The sequence below is a fragment of the Oryzias latipes genome, chromosome 3 (assembly GCF_002234675.1).
Source record: "Oryzias latipes chromosome 3, ASM223467v1".
NCBI classification, from domain to species: Eukaryota; Metazoa; Chordata; class Actinopteri; order Beloniformes; family Adrianichthyidae; genus Oryzias; species Oryzias latipes.
The window spans coordinates 4014806-4031686 of NC_019861.2; the positions used below are offsets into that span (position 1 = coordinate 4014806).

The 16881-nt window shown below is 45.8% G+C and overlaps 1 protein-coding gene across 1 annotated transcript in view; it reads right to left on the minus strand.

Annotated features, from left to right (window-relative positions):
* The window catches only part of LOC101165132 (aggrecan core protein), a 36914-nt gene that overhangs the window by 4936 nt on the left and 15097 nt on the right, over positions 1 to 16881 (minus strand). The window contains exons 9-17 of the mRNA XM_023951810.1: positions 13159 to 13452; positions 12911 to 13085; positions 12710 to 12837; positions 12141 to 12614; positions 10642 to 12057; positions 8512 to 9705; positions 4015 to 4128; positions 1856 to 2014; positions 1698 to 1780 (exon numbers count right to left, since the gene is read on the minus strand). Of these exons, the coding sequence (XP_023807578.1) occupies positions 1698 to 1780; positions 1856 to 2014; positions 4015 to 4128; positions 8512 to 9705; positions 10642 to 12057; positions 12141 to 12614; positions 12710 to 12837; positions 12911 to 13085; positions 13159 to 13452 (4037 nt within the window). The remainder of the gene's footprint in view (positions 1 to 1697; positions 1781 to 1855; positions 2015 to 4014; positions 4129 to 8511; positions 9706 to 10641; positions 12058 to 12140; positions 12615 to 12709; positions 12838 to 12910; positions 13086 to 13158; positions 13453 to 16881) is intronic.

Here is a 16881-nt window from a genome sequence, read left to right on the forward strand (position 1 = left end):
GAGGGTGCTTTGTTACGTGTGAGTTTTGTTATGTGTGAGAATTCGGACTGCGAGCCGAACCGCCGCTCTGGGTTAGCGGCTGCCAGACTCGCGAGGACAGAGCAGAGCACACAGTGTGTGTGAGCTTTTCAGAGCAGAAATGCCGCTCAGTCCTTAGAAACTGTTCAAAAAAATCACGACACATGGAATTGTGTATCTAATTGTGCCCCGACAAATAAAGGCTGATCATTTACGTGCAGCCAGGATGCAGATTGCAGCGTTTCCCACATGGTTTGTCCTGGATATTGTGTCCATCAAAAGGCTAATGTTGTTAGCCCGTGTTGTTAGCCTATCCTAACCCTGGGTTGTTCTTCAGTTCTGTTCTTCTTCCACAAAAAAAAGCACTGACCACAAGGATTAAATATAAAATGATGAGCGAACAGGCACTTCATAATATTCATAAAATTAATAAAAGCACGTTTGGAAGATCGCCTCGTATATTACCGAGCTGCTGCATATGTGACAGCACAGGTTTGTCTACAGTACAACGGGACACATTTCCTTTCGGTATTTTCGACGCTATATATTTTAGACACGATATTTTGCCCATGTAACCACGCACTGGTCGACAATCCTGTAGATGTCGTTCACGTCGATTTTGGGAGACCTTGTAGAAAACGGGTGAAATATGCCATCTTTCGCAATCAAAATCTGCTGTGTCGCCGCTATAGAAGTCGCAAGCCGGAAATGGTCGGCCTCACACTCAAGGCGGCGGAAGTAGAACTCCTTACTTTCGTGCACGGAGCCTATTAAATGGAGGGAAATAAAATGCCCCATCACAATGCGTAATGACGCACAATGGCTGATCTTGCGCTCTTAGAAGATGTGGCAAATGGAAGACCTCAGAGTGAACGCATCTTTAGACAGCAAGAAGACTTGCTGGAAAACGAGGACGAGTGGCTTATGAGCCGGTTCCCACTTCCTCGAGCCGTCCTGTTGGAGCTTTTGGGGGGGGTGTCACCCGGTGCATCTGGCCCGTCGTGTCCCCCTCCGCCTCAGTCACCGCTCCACTTAAAAGGAATTCCCCAATTATTGCCGCCAGTCTCTCATCAAGAGGGGTCAGCTCTGGTGTCCCCCCCGTGGCAGACACACTCTGGCGATGCAGCGCTGGACGTTCTTTTGCCTCGACTTCGATGTCCGACCATTTCTTCTTTATTTCAGCCACGGTCCGAGGTTGTGAGGCTACAGCATTTACGGCGTCTGCCACCGTTTGCCGCTCACGTGCCTTTTTGGCATTAATAATGCCCACACTGTGCCCTCCAAACAACATTTTCTCCTCTTTTCCACCTCGCCAACGATAACTTCTACTTCACATCGAGTGAAGTTCCGTTTTTTTGATTTCCTCTCTGTGTTTGCCATGGTTTCGCAATCAATGAATATTCATTTGTGGGCGTTTCACAGACCATTTATGGGCAACTATGGGCGTGTCATGAAGCCGCAAAAGCTGCGCTGCATTTAGATTTGGTTGTGATTTATTAAGGGAAAGATGCGTAGGATGTGCGTGCGCACGGTTTTATAAATCCGAACATTTCTGTGCGTACGCACGTCATTTGTTTCATCCGTACGCCACTTCTGACGCAAATCCTACGCAAAGTTTTATAAATGAGGCCCTTGGAGTTTTACTCAAAGTGCACCATGAAGACTGGTTGTGGCCTCACCACGGGAGTGCAGTCGGTCCAGTGGAAGTCGTTCTCCACAGTTCTGTCGTTTAGGCCGATCCACTGGTAGGCTTTTGCGTTTGCTGAGGAGGAAGAAGGTAGGAGGCTTTCATCATGTTGTCTCCTCACAGGTGTATGCATGAAGGCCAAACGCTCACCGTTGACAAACTGCTGCTCCTCAGGTGTGATGATGCTGACGAGGTGAGCGTTCAGGCTTCTGCAGTGTTGCTCCGCCCCCGGCCAGGTCTCTCGCTTAGAGACGTGCAGGTAGCAGTTCCCCTGAAACTTGGTCCAGCCTTCGGCACAGTGCTGCTCATCTGCAGCCCCCACAACAAACACAACATCTGAAGTCTCAGGTCAGATTTTGGTTCACACACAAGCTCCAACCAAAGTAGCCATGTTCCAGAGCGTGACTCCACACAGTCTTAGTGAAACCTCTGAGCTGTTATTCCTTTTCAATTTCCGTCGAGTCTTGGAATTGGAAATCTCTCCTCTAAACACAGGGATGTCCAATTCCAAGACTCCATGGATATTGTCCTACATGTTTTTCAACCAACCTGTCATCGAAGTTCCTCATTGGCTAAACACACCTGATCGAGTAATCAGCAGCAGGTGAGGCAGGATTTCTGGAAAACCAGCAGGTGTTGCTCGTCGTGGATGAGATCTACATCTTTAATTAAGCGTGTATTTTTCAAATGTAAGAGCGCACTTTAAGCATGATGTCTTCAGACGTTGCTGTGCTGCTTTTAGAAACTCTTCTTTTTCATTCAGATGTTCCTGCTCTGATCTGCTCTGTCGGTTTTTAAATCTGGGTTTGTGTTCTTGAACCAATGGATGAAGGTCTGCAGCCACACTCTGACTTGTTGTGAATTTTTACAAAGTTTATAATAAATTATTTTGACATTACTCTCGTCATTTATAAATAAGTGTGACGAAGTTGGAGCTCAGAGGCTTCGTTAGATTATGAAGTCTGTAAAAGTATATCAAGTAATCTGTAGCTGATGAAACCCCAGCAGACAGAGGCACTGAGACACAGTCTGCTGCTAGATTTGTCTTTAGATCGGTTGTTCCTTTATCCCGACTCATTTTATATAAACTCTCTGAAATGGAGAAATCATCAGATCTACAGAAAGTTCAACAGATCAAAATACAAACCATCTTTTTGTGTCTGGTGGAGAATTTTTCCAACAAATGTTTGCTAAGAAATATGGGGGGCCAGAGTAGAGTGGTCAACCTCTGATCAGAAGATCACTGGTTTGGTTCCCACCCTGCAGGCTGATGTGTTGAAGTGTACTTGGGCAAGACACTGAACCCCACAGGTTGGCACCAGTGTTCGTCAGCAGCCCCGCCATCAGTGTGTGAATGGGTAAATGGGTCTGTGACTGTAAGGTGCTTTGGGTCTCTCAGAAGGCAGTAAAGTCCAGTACAAGTACACACAGTTTACTAGTTATTTGCCATAAAATACTAAAACTTTCCTCTTTTCTACCACTGTGTGTCTCTTTCTAAAGCTACGCTCACACCGCCCTCGGCAACGCGCGTTCAAGCAACCAATTCCAATGTAAAGTCTCTATAAATGTGCTTTTCAGACTCCTGCATTCAAAAATCGCTACGCAAGTTGTATATGCAAAACGCATGTTGAAAGATTACCTAGTTTAACTTTGACCAATCAGGGCCGCAGATTTGGTAGTGACGTATAGATGGTGTCCTTTTTAATTGACGCAATGCCAAGTTTGGTGCTCAGAGATCTGCCGTCTTGTTCTTTTGAGGCTGATCTCACTTCATGTTCGTGATGTCATAAGTCTGTTCAGTCTCAGATCATGTCTTTAAATGGTTTTGACTAAGTGTTTTCTATCTCTTAGTTGAGTTATTTACAGACTCAGTCTGACTCGGCCAATCACTGCTTATTGATGTTGTCCGACTCCAACCTGACGGTGTATGTACCTAGAAAAAAAGGGAAACTGGACTTCATGTTGTTGGAACTAGAAGTAAACTGTTTTCTATGGGTGTCGTCACAAAGCTGCCTCACTTCACCTGGTATCTCCTGCCATTCCAATCATTACAGTTAAAGAGGCCTCTATCATTTGAAAACCATGCTTTACATTAAAGATGGCGATCTCATCTCATTTCCTGCTGCTGATCATCTGCAGATCCTCCAGACGCAGAGCAAACCTCAAACTGCTGTTTTTTAGAGGCCAGCAGCCAAAACCTGTTTTGTAGTTTGAGTGATGTGACCCTCCAGCTCAGATGAAGCTCTCATGCACTTGCTTGATCCAGAAACCGAAGCGGGTGTTAGTGTTGGCTGAAACTGAACTCGTACCCACATCGCACCGCTCCCCTCCATAGCTGGGCAGGCATAAGCATCTGAAAGAGTCTGCGCTCTCCACGCACGTGGCTCCGTTGGCACAGGGGTTGGGGTGGCACACATCTAAGTCTGCAAAAACAGATGATGCTGCTGTTTTAGCGTGGGGGGGGACATGCTGGCAGCAGAGGGTCTGTGGATCTGTGACTACAGGACCACCACAGTTCAGAGCAAAGCAGCAAGACAAAAAAGGCAGCAGCTTTAGATTCCACAGGATCCCGGCTCTGAGCGGCATCCTCCACCGCTGCAGGAACTCACTGTGGGATCCACAAGCAACTCCGGAGACACTCAACAGATGCTGAAAGCGAGACGTTCTGCCATAAAATGAAAACACAATCATCATGCAGCCATGGATCCACCTGAAACCAGCATTTTCAAACCGGAAACCCAGAAGACATGAGGACTCAGCAGCAAAGCCTCCTCAGAGTGAAACCAGGTTCCTTTTCTGAAAGAGCTGCTCAGGTCTGACAGACTAAACCTGCAGAAGTTTCTGTGGAGTCGACAAATACTTTATGACATGTCTCACTTTCATCATCTGGAATCTTGATTTTGTTAAACCGGCTTTTGTTGATATTTTTCATGCCGTCTCAACATGAGGACACCATGGCACGCTTTTGAAAGGTGTTCAATACTAGTAAACAGAGAAGCAAAGAAGCTGGCATGACGTTAGTAAACGGAAGAGACCAGAAAGAAGGAGGAGGAGGAGGATGAGGCACACCAAAAACTAGGCTGAGACAAGCTTCACATTTCTTCATTGCAGAAAGAACACCAACACATACAGACAAAAAGGCAAATGAATGAAGGAAAACAGAAAGCCCAAAGGACAGCAGTCGATTCCAGAGTAAACATGAAGCTTCACTGCTTCACTTTAAAGCAAAAATCCTTCAAATGAATCTATTCTGACAATCCACAGTTATGAACAGCACTTGTGAATGCACAGAGCAGGTCGGATGCTAAGCCAGGCAGCGAAGCGAACCCAGGACTCACAGAGGCACACAGCAGCTCCGTCCTCCACCACACACGAACTGTTCCCACACGCAGTGGCGGTTCTACCCTGAATTACTCCCCGGGCGAGGCCCTCCCCTCGCCCCCCCCCCCCCCCCCCCCCCATAGAGTCACTTTGTCCATTTATTGTAACTGAAAATACAGTTAGGAAATATTTAATAAACACAAACAATCTGAAATAAATATTATAAACTACAAATCACACTAATAATACACTAGAATAAATGTAACTGCAGCACTAAGAACAGAAAACACTAACTAAAACCTAACCTTTGTGGCCTTCCTGATGCAAGCTTGTCAATAACGTCATCATATGAAATCTGCTCCCCCCCTGAATGATTGATACTAACAACAGCAGGTTAGTGAGTTGCTCCTGAGACATTGGTGATCTCAGGTATGACTTGATCAACTGGAGTTTTGAAAAGCTAACAGCAGCAGCATCAGCAGCAGCAGCATCAGCAGCAGCAGCATCAGCAGCAGCAGCATCAGCAGCAGCAGCAGCAGCAGCTGCAGCAGCAGCAGCATGCTACCATCACAGCTTATTTAACATTATGAACTAATATACAACAATAAAACACAACAAAAACTTTGTGTTACAGCAGAGCAGACAGACACACGAATCATAACTAATGTTACAAGTTAAGGCAGAGCAAACATTTAAGAATAAATATCTTAAAAATGACGTTATTTGCAATATTTGGGCCTACTTCAGTTTTGGTCATGATAGACCAAACAAGAGATTTTTCCTCTGCAACGTTGTCGTTGTAGGGCAGGTAGCATTCGAATTTAGAAAACGTGCATCTAGCTATGCGATAATAACCTTTTCTTTGTCTCTTTTCTCCTCTTCTTCTCCTTTCTTTCTAAATTGGGCACCAGCTTTGACCTTTTTTCTCCATATTTTAGATGTTTTTGCATTTAGCATAAATGTCCTGACATAGGTATCAAGTCTGTCGACTAAACCAACTGTCATCTAAGTGAAGAATTTTTTTTTTTTTCCCATTTTTTATTTGAAATAACCAAAAAAGCATGATTTTTTTATACTTTTTTTATACCCGCAGCCCCCCCCTCCCGTTCGTCAAACATTTCCAGCAGGAGCGCGTGCAGCTGCACCCAGGGGCGCCAATTCGCTACATGGCGGCGCAATTTTTATTTTTATTTTTTCATCCAGCACTGAGCCGCGGCCCGCGACCGTTGCCCCCCTGGAAGAAGATCCAGCCTGCACCCTTCACCCCGCGCCCCCTCCCTTCTCCTTCTTCACCCCGCGCCCCCTCTCCTTCTCACACACATTTGCGTCTACTTCTCAAAGACAGCAGGGAGCGCAGCTGCGGGGCGGGGGCGCCGCCAGGTTTCAGGCTGTTACAAACTCTGTGATATAAGTAAACCAATAGTGATGCATAAAGTATTTTACAAGAGCTGAGCCGCTGGCGCCGCCCCTCCGTCATTTTTCCGCCCCGGGCGATCGCCCGTATGGCCCGTGCCTAAAACCGCTACTGCCCACACGGGTTGGGCTGGCATGGGTTACCGCCTCCAGAACAGAGGAAAAAATGGAGAATTGGTCAGTCACTAAGTTTCTTTCTGTAGTCCCTGCAGACAGGAGACGATGGACCACCAGCAGCCGACATTCATCCATCAATGTTTCCTGCTGAAAAAAGTTTTGTCTTAAAATGTTCAATCTTAAAGAGGAGAAGACAGAAGCTGTGATGTTTGGACCCAAAACTTCTCTGGATGATCTCAAGCAACACGTCATTCACAGTCAACAACCCCCTTGTTAGATTGTTCTCAAATAGACCAGATGAACAAAGCCTCCGTTTTTTTTCTCAGGTTTTTGAAGAACAACAAACTCATACTTTTAACTTCACCCCCTAGCCTTTACCCAGCAAAGCCCTGAATCCAAACACTAATGCCCCCACAGGACTGGGAGAACCCCAGGCCCATGATCCTGAGACAGAACTAGAACCGGCACAAAGAGTAAACATAGATGAAGAGGACTGGGGTTAAATCATTGGCGGAAAAAAAGAAGGACCCAAGGCTTTTTGTTTGGAGGAAAGAATATAGAATATAGAATATAGAACCAAATCGCTCAGTGGTAAGGTGCCTCCTGATTACAGTGGTTTGCAAGTTAAGCACCGACACTTTTAGGGTCTGCAGCACAAAGACATGCTCCAAGATCTAAGTCATAACCTGTTCCCTGACAAAGTGTTCAAGACTCAGAACTACTGGCAGAGTTTTGGACAGACCCAGGATTGGAGCCAGTGACAGACCACACCCATGTCCAGAACATAAGGACCTGTGAACTCATACATGCACGCCACACAGCTCCAGGCCCCTTTACCAGATGTGAGGGCTACTAGGGTTTCCAGACAAACCATTCACAACCGACTAGAATGATAGACGGTGACTCCCCTGACACCAAAACACCACCGTGAAGAGTTATAGTACAAGACCATGTGACCTGGACGATGCTGCAATGGTCTACCGCCCTGTTCACTGATGAGTGTCGGGTCACCTCCCACAGAAATTATGATCGTCAAGAAGACAAGGTGAGCAATACGCCAAGGTCAACATAGTTCCCAGCGTGCTGTTCCTAAGAACTCACACAGACTCACCAAAACTGGACAATAGAAGATTGAAAAAACGTTGTCTGGTCTAATGAGTCAGCTATTCTGCTGCAACATTCAGAGTGTAGGGTCAGAATTTGCCGTCAACAACATGAAATCAAAGATCCATCCTGCCTTAAATCAATGGTTCAGGCTGGTGGTGGTGTAATCGTGTCGCGGATATTTTCTTGGTACACTCTGGGCCCCTTTATACCAACTGAGCATTGTTCCAACGCCACAGCCTATCTGAGCATTGTTGTGGACCATGTCCATCCCTTTCACAGTGTAACATCTTCTAATGGTCACTTCAAGCAGGATAAGGCGCCATGTCATAAAGCTGGAATCATTTCAGACTAGTTTCTAGAATATGACAATGAGTTCACTGGACTCAAATGGTCTCCACAGTCACTAGATTCAACCCGAAAGAGCACCTTTGGGATGTGGTGGAACTGGAGATTGGGATCATGAAGGTGAATTTGTGTCACCAAGGATTAAGGCAGTTCTGACGGAAAAAGGGGGTCCAACCCTGTCCTAGCAAGATGGATCTGATAAAGAAAATGGGGGAAATTTGTGCAATTCAGCAATGAAAGAAAAACCCTTTAGTGGGCTGGCTAGTGACCTTGCAGAGCAAATGCCTACAACCACTGAAGCACTTGTCTGCTTTGACTGCATTCAGGCTTTAACTCTACTGCTGGCCGACTGATCACATGATCTATAAAGTGTTTTATCTCACTGGTTGACAGTTTCAAACAGCTCGAGTGTATACTTGTGTCATGTTTGTTGCCCTTCAGTTTCTTTGATTGAATGAAAAAGACACTAATTTGTTCACAGAGTCACTGACATGAACCATCACCTTCTGTGATCCTTGAGGTCTCCTCGAAAGCAGGCTCAGCAGTGATGAGACGAGCTTCCAGTCCTGCTGGAACATGTTCAGACCCATCCACAGGTACCTCCGTCACCTTCTCTGGTTTTGTGGTTGCTTCTGCTTGCTTATGCCCTGATGTTTCTCCCAAAAAGAAGGCTGTGGTTGCTATTGCATCTCCATTACCACTTTGACTTCCATCCCCACTGTGGTCCTCTGACCCACGTTCACGAGACTTTCTTTGTCTATTAGGATCTTCTCTCAGAAACAAATTCTTTACTTTATCTTCATTTGATGGAATATCAGATCGAGAAAATCCAGAAACAGACTGAGAAACAAAAGTTGAGCCCCTAAGTCCAGACAGCTGAATCTCACCTCCCTGTCCAGAGCTGTGCAACAAAATCTCAGAGGCTTGTTTGTGCTCTGCAGCAGAAGACACACTGACTTCTGGAATTCCTGAGCCTATGGAGGTCACATCAGAGGACAATACAGAGACACTTTCAGGGTCAGAATCACTGAAGGACCCACCTAGAATCCCAGATCCTGAAAAATCTCCTGAACCACTAAGGACTGGTGGACCACCTCCAAGCTCATGCTGCTTCTGGTTTACAGATGCATCCATCAGTTTATCGTGTATCAGGAAGATCTGAGGGTTTCCACTGCCTTCAAACTCACGTGTCTGCCCACTTCCACTTCCAGATAAAGATCCTGAAGTAAATCCTTTGAACCCAGAAAAGTCCTGGTGCAAAATGAAACCCGATGTTGTGCCAGATAATGCTTTACTCCCTCCAGAACTTTCTACAGAAAATCCACTGTCTACAGAAGCCAAACCAGTCTTAGGGCCGGACCAGGACAGATTCCTACTACCACTGGGCTCCCCAGAGCCTTCAACGGATGAGGGGAAGAAGAGGATTGCTGGTCTTCCTTCCTTAACTTCACGTGATAAAGCTGAGCCACCTTCTAAAGCAAAGCTCTCCAGTTTTGACAAGACAACTGGGATGTTGTATCCTCCCCCATTGAGAGTTGACCCAGAACCATCAGCACTGCTAGATCCACTGAGACCTGATTCTAAACCATCGGTACTGCTGGATCCACTGAGACCTGACCCTGAATCATCGAAGTTGCTATAACCACTAAGAGCCGATCCTATAGCAATAATGGTGCTGGATCCACCGAGACCCAAACCTGAGCTATCAACACTGCTTAATCCACTGAGACCTGAGCCTGAATTGTCCACGCCACTGGGTCCACTAAAACCTGAACCTGAACCATCAATGCTGCTGAATCCACTGTGACCTGACCCAGAGTTTTCTGTGATGTTGGATTCACTGAGACCTGATCCTGGATCATCTGTCCTGTCTGATCCACTGAGACCTGATCCTGAATTATCTGTCCTGTCTGATCCACTGAGACCTGATCCAGAATTTTCTGTCCTGTATGATCCACTGACACCTGATCCTGGATCATCTGTACTGTTGGATCCTCTGAGACCTGATCCTGTATCGTCTGTACTGTTAGAGCCACTGAGACCTGATCCTTTATCATATGTACTGTTGGATCCACTGAGACCCAAACCTGAGCTATCAACACTGCTTAATCCACTGAGACCTGATCCTTTATCGTCTGTACTGTTGGATCCACTGAGACCCAAACCTGAGCTATCAACACTGCTTAATCCACTGAGAACTGAGCCTGAATTGTCCATGCCACTGGGTCCACTAAAACCTGAACCTGAACCATCAATGCTGCTGAATCCACTGTGACTTGACCCAGAGTTTTCCGTGATGTTGGATCCACTGAGACCTGATCCTGCATAATCTGTTCGGGTTGATCCACTGAGACCTGATCCTGGATCATCTGTCCTGTCTGATCCACTGAGACCTGATCCTGAATTATCTGTAATGTTTGATCCACTGAGACCAGATCCTGTATTGTCTGTACTGTTAGAGCCACTGACACCTGATCCTGTATCATCTGTACTGTTGGATCCACTGAGACCTGATCCTGTATCATTTGTACTGTTAGAGCCACTGAGACCTGATCCTGTATAGTCTGTACTGTTAGAGCCACTGAGACCTGATCCTTTATCGTCTGTACTGTTGGATCCACTGAGACCCAAACCTGAGCTATCAACACTGCTTAATCCACTGAGACCTGAGCCTGAATTGTCCACGCCACTGGGTCCAATAAAACCTGAACCTGAACCATCAATGCTGCTGAATCCACTGTGACTTGACCCAGAGTTTTCTGTGATGTTGGATCCACTGAGACCTGATCCTGGATCATCTGTTCGGGTTGATCCACTGAGACCTGATCCTGGATCATCTGTCCTGTCTGATCCACTGAGACCTGATCCTGAATTATCTGTAATGTTGGATCCACGGAGACCTGATCCTGGATCATCTGTTCGGGTTGATCCACTGAGACCTGATCCTGGATCATCTGTCCTGTCTGATCCACTGAGACGTGATCCTGAATTATTTGTAATGTTGGATCCACTGAGACCTGATCCTGTATCATTTGTACTGTTAGAGCCACTGAGACCTGATCCTGTATAGTCTGTACTGTTAGAGCCACTGAGACCTGATCCTTTATCGTCTGTACTGTTGGATCCACTGAGACCCAAACCTGAGCTATCAACACTGCTTAATCCACTGAGACCTGAGCCTGAATTGTCCACGCCACTGGGTCCAATAAAACCTGAACCTGAACCATCAATGCTGCTGAATCCACTGTGACTTGACCCAGAGTTTTCTGTGATCTTGGATCCACTGAGACCTGATCCTGGATCATCTGTTCGGGTTGATCCACTGAGACCTGATCCTGGATCATCTGTCCTGTCTGATCCACTGAGACCTGATCCTGAATTATCTGTAATGTTGGATCCACGGAGACCTGATCCTGGATCATCTGTTCGGGTTGATCCACTGAGACCTGATCCTGGATCATCTGTCCTGTCTGATCCACTGAGACGTGATCCTGAATTATTTGTAATGTTGGATCCACTGAGACCTGATCCTGTATCGTCTGTACTGTTGGATCCACTGAGACCTGATCCTGTATAGTCTGTACTGTTAGAGCCACCGAGACCTGATCCTGTATCATCTGTACTGTTAGAGCCACTGAGACCTGATTCCAAACCATCCATACTGGTAGATCCACTGAGGCCTGATCCTAAACTATCTACATGGTTGGTTCCATTAAAACCAGATCTTGAACCATTAATGTTGCTGGATCCACTTAGACCCGCCCCTGACCCATCCATGTTGTCAGATTCACTGAGACTTGATCCTGATGTATCTGTAATTCTGGATCCACTTAGACCTGACCCTGAACTGTTTGTGACCACACCGCCAGGTGGATCTGTAGAACTAGTGTAATCTCCAGAGATTATTTGATCTCCAAAATCAGAACCAGAGAGCTCCCCACAGTGATTCATAAAAATGCATCCTCCTGCAAACTCTGGGGCAGTGTTTTCTGCGCCTGAACCAGAGCCAGACATCTCCACATAGACAGAGGGAACAATGGAGGAGAGAGCTGAGGGGACATGTAAAAGAGACAGTGAGAGTTCTGCAGGAGAAAACTGTCTTTACGATGAACATTTGGCAAAGACACCTTACAAAGCCTGAATGAATCAGCTACCGACGTGTGATTTAGCTGCTTGTTATGGTTGTCTGTGGCGTTCGGTCCTGTTTCATTTGCCGTCAGCAGAATGTTCACTGTGGAAGTGCAACAGTTATTATTTATAAGATGATGCTGATATTGTTCATAGAGAGTGTTTTTTTGGACCAAAAGCTCACTTCGTATGCAGTATGCATCATATCTGTCCTCACGCGGAGGAAAACCTGTCTGGTTCGGGTGAGCGTAAACAGTGTGAACTCCATGTTTCCCCCCACCACATCGAGCTCGGGGGATGTTGATGGGGTAGCGAACGCTGCCATCCTGCAGCCAGCCTGCTCGACACTTGTCAAAGCCTGTTTTCCAGGCTGCATAGAGCTCTCCTGTGGAAGCCAGAATGCCACCATGCTCCTGGCAGCTGAGAACAGCCTGGTCATAAGTAAGACCGTCAGCAGATTCCAGATGGAACACTTCTCCTGGAGAGCAGAACAGGAAAGGTTACTAAACAACAACAAAGAAATAACCCCTTAATCCTTGATAGTTTAAAGGATCATCAGCAGGAAGATGCTACCTCTGAGGTCTTCAATGTAGCAGTAGACATCATATCTCTCGTCTGCTGGCCTCATTCCATATGAGCGAACTCCAGGCTGATCTCCCAGATCTCCAGCACACTTGTCTCGAGGCACTACGATGGAGTACCTGCAAAGGAGCTGACTAAAGCTAGAGTTTTGGAAATGCAGTTTACTTCTGTGAAAACCCATTTCAGATTTACCTCACAGTTTGGTCCAGGAGCCAGCCAGCATCGCACTGGTGGTATCCAGACTCATACGCTGCCTGAAGCTGCTGTGGGGAGGCGATGGAGCCTCCGACGCTCTGACAGGCCAGCTGCGCCTCGGAGAAGTTGAAGGTGTATCGTCCAGTATGTGAGCGGTAATGAAAAACCACACCTGTAGTGGGCATGCAAAGTTTCATGGTCAGTTTGTCAACACCAAAGCTTCCATTGCAGGGGTCATCACCTACCAGCCGGGGGCATCGTGGAGCCCGTGTTTGGCTCCTTCCCCACACCAGGTCGGTTGATGGCCTCCATAGCCTCAGTGATGATCACGGTTGGGGACACCAACATTTTGGGATTCTCAAAGTTGGTCACATTTAGAGCAGAAGAGGCCTGAGTCTCCATCTCTCCAACAACCTCACTCTCAGAAGTCACCCAGCTAAACAACAGCTGTGGGTCTTTGGTCACAGTGGAAACTCTCCAAGGGCCACTTTCGTCCCCTGAACCTGAACCGGAGTTCAAACTCTTGTCATCAGGAGAGTCTGAAAACGACAGGAAAACTTGATTTCCAGAAGGAATGGACTTTGGTGGATTTTCAAAGATTTCCTTGTTCCAGAACTATCTCATGGTCAAGGTTCTGCTGAACATCCACGTGTCTTTTCTGCTGACTTCAGCTCACTCTAAAGCCGGCTGAAATCTGAAGATCTCAGATGGGAGGCCACAGACGTCTGTTCTATTGGGAGAACTTTGTCACACAACGTTCTGCGGTTCATCGTGGTCATCCAGTTCTGGACATGAATGGACTTAGTCATCTCTGTGTGTTGCCCCTGGGGGGATGGGGCAGTACTCTCAAACAGATAGAGGTTTTACTTTTGCCAGAATATTGTAATTGGTGATTATTGCTAAAGATTTTCAGATTTTTAAAATATTTTCCTGAAGCATCTCTGAAATATTCTAAATTCCACTTACTTTTTTTGTCTTTTCGACATCTACTTTTTTCCAGGATGGACAAATGTACAAGAAACATTAACCAAGACATTCAGCTACTTTCAATTCAGCTGTCAGCTTGGATTAGAGCAGCTGGGGTGACAGTTAATGAGGTCTGTGTAATGTCCTGTCGTGCCCCAAGTTGTTCACCTGATCACAGCGAACTGATGCCAATATCATCAACTTCTTCACACACATTTGTAACGTTTGTTAGTTTTTATTCCTATTCTCCTACATCCTGTTACTCATAAATAAAATGGAAGTTTTCTCCTGCAGATGCATCCTAGCATCTTGGCCAACTATAGACCGATATCAAACCTGCCCTTTATTTCTAAAATCCTAGAAAGAGTTGTAGTTAAGCAGCTTTACTGCCACCTACAGGACAACAGCCACTTTGAAGACTTTCAGTCGGGAATAGACCTCACCACAGTACGGAAACTGCACTAGTTAGAGTCTCTAATGACTTGTTATTGGCCTCAGAAAAGGGACTACTTTCTATTCTGGTCCTGTTGGACCTCAGTGCTGCCTTTGACACAATCGACCACGGTATTTTACTCCATAGATTAGAGCAGGACATAGGGATCAGAGGATCTGCTCTCCAGTGGTTTAAATCCTATCTGTCTGATAGGTATCAGTTCGTTAATGTAAATGGCCATTCCTCTCAGTGCACTCGAGTCAACTATGGAGTCCCACAGGGCTCAGTCTTGGGACCGATCCTGTTTACGCTTTATATGCTACCCCTAGGAAACATAATCAGGAAACACAGCATTAATTTTCATTGTTATGCCGACGATACGCAGTTGTATTTATCCATGAAGCCTGACCAGAATGACCAGATAGAGAAACTGAACGCCTGCATCAGTGACATCAAGACCTGGATGACAATTAATTACCTCCTCTTGAACCCAGAAAAAACTGAGGTCATTATACTTGGTCCTAAAAACCTCAGAGATGCTCTGTCTGCTCAGATAGTCTCCCTGGATGGTATAAGTATAGCCCCCAATTCCACAGTTAGAAACCTTGGGGTTTTACTTGACCAGGATTTATCATTTAAGGCTCACATATCTCAGGCATGCAGAACTGCCTTTTTTCACCTGCGAAATATTGCTAAGATCAGAAATATACTTTCTAAGAGTGATGCTGAAAAACTCATCCATGCATTTGTTACGTCGAGGCTGGATTACTGTAACTCCTTGTTAGCAGCGTGTCCTAAGAGTTCCTTAAGAAGTCTCCAGCTTGTTCAGAACGCAGCTGCTAGATTGTTAGCTGGAACCAGCAGAAGAGATCACATCACTCCTGTGTTAGTTTCGCTCCATTGGCTCCCAGTTGATTCTAGAATTAAGTTCAAGATCCTCCTGTTAACCTATAAGGCCTTACATGGAATGGCCCCGTCCTATATTAAGGACCTCATAGTCCCTTACCAACCAATCAGAACACTTCGCTCGCAAAATGCAGGACTGCTTGTGGTTCCTAGAATTAGTAAAAGTACGGTTGGAGGTAGAGCGTTTAGCCACCAAGCCCCTGTCTTATGGAATAAACTCCCAGCTCATGTAAGAGAGGCCGACTCAGTTTCTACATTCAAAGCTAGACTGAAAACATTCCTCTTTGGACAGGCTTATTGTCAGACTAGCTAGTATTCAGAGATTATTTAACTTAATGTTAGTTTGTTTAAATTAAACTTAATAATAACTATTTCTTTTAAAAGGCTGCTAGAAGTTGAAGCTGGGGTAACTATGGTGCACTGGGGTTCTGTCCTCTTTCCTTTTTTACTTCTACCCTTCCTCTCCTCTATTCTTGATCATAATTTATCATTTAGTTCTCCATGCCTCTGTTTGGTGCAGTGCGATTCATGTATTGTCCCTCTTTTCCTCTCCCCTCCTGGGGAGTGGGAGTGCTTCCAGACTCCAGTTGGCTCATCCGTGCTCCAGTTCCTGACCGTTTACCTCGCCTTTGCTCCTGCTCCTACACCTGGCTGTGGATCCTGCCTCTGGCTCATCTCTGGCTCGTCTCTGCTCTGTACCTGACCGAGTACCTCGTCTCTGCTCCTGCTCCTACACCTGGCTGTGGTTCCTGTCTCCGGCTCGACTCGCGCCTTTGACTGTCCCCACAACCACGGCTGGATGAAGCTCGTCTGCTGGACTTTTATATATGTAGTTGTAGATTTAGATAAGTTAATTCTTCTCTAAGATTTCTGGTAAATCGCCTGTCCGTCCTGGGGGAGGATCCCTCCTTCATGTGGGCACCCCTGAGGTTTCTTCGTTTTTTCCGGAATCCGTTTTTTTTGGGAGTTTTTCCTTACCGCGAAGGGGGGTCTAAGGGCAGGGATGCCAGTATAGCTTAGTCAGTTTGTTAGTTCATTTTAGTATTTTTCTATTGAACTCTTTGTATTCGTGATCCTTTTGATTTCATGTTTTACTTCGAAGCCCATCGAGACGACTGTTGTTGTGATTTTGGGCTATACAAATAAAATTGAATTGAATTGAATTGAATTTAGCATGAATAGGATTGCAACAAACTGTGGACTTAACTACTGACTCTCTGCAAGCTGCTAAGATTAGCTAAAATAAAAGCAAAGAAATGCTGAGACAAGCAAACGTATCCGGTCCGTTCATGGTTACATCTTATGCTACTTTCGATTATGGCTCTGCAACGTGCGTTCAAATGACCACTTTCAATGAAAAGTCTATGTAAAAACATGAACCCTAATTTCTGCTACACAAGTTTTTAAGTTCGGTCGCTGGCTCTACATGCAGAATGGGCGTTCATCGATTGCATTCTGAAAGTTCAACAGGTTCAACGGCTTGGCTGCTAAAATGCGACAACTCTGAACTGTGACCATCAGTGACTCTGATTTGGTCGGAATGAGTGGATGCCATCCTTTTCAATACAGATAAGTGTCAACCGTTGTAAAAATGATCTCAAAGGAGAAATTAATAATTGTGTTTTTTCTGCCATAGCCTTTCAATCATTGGAATAGAGCTGTA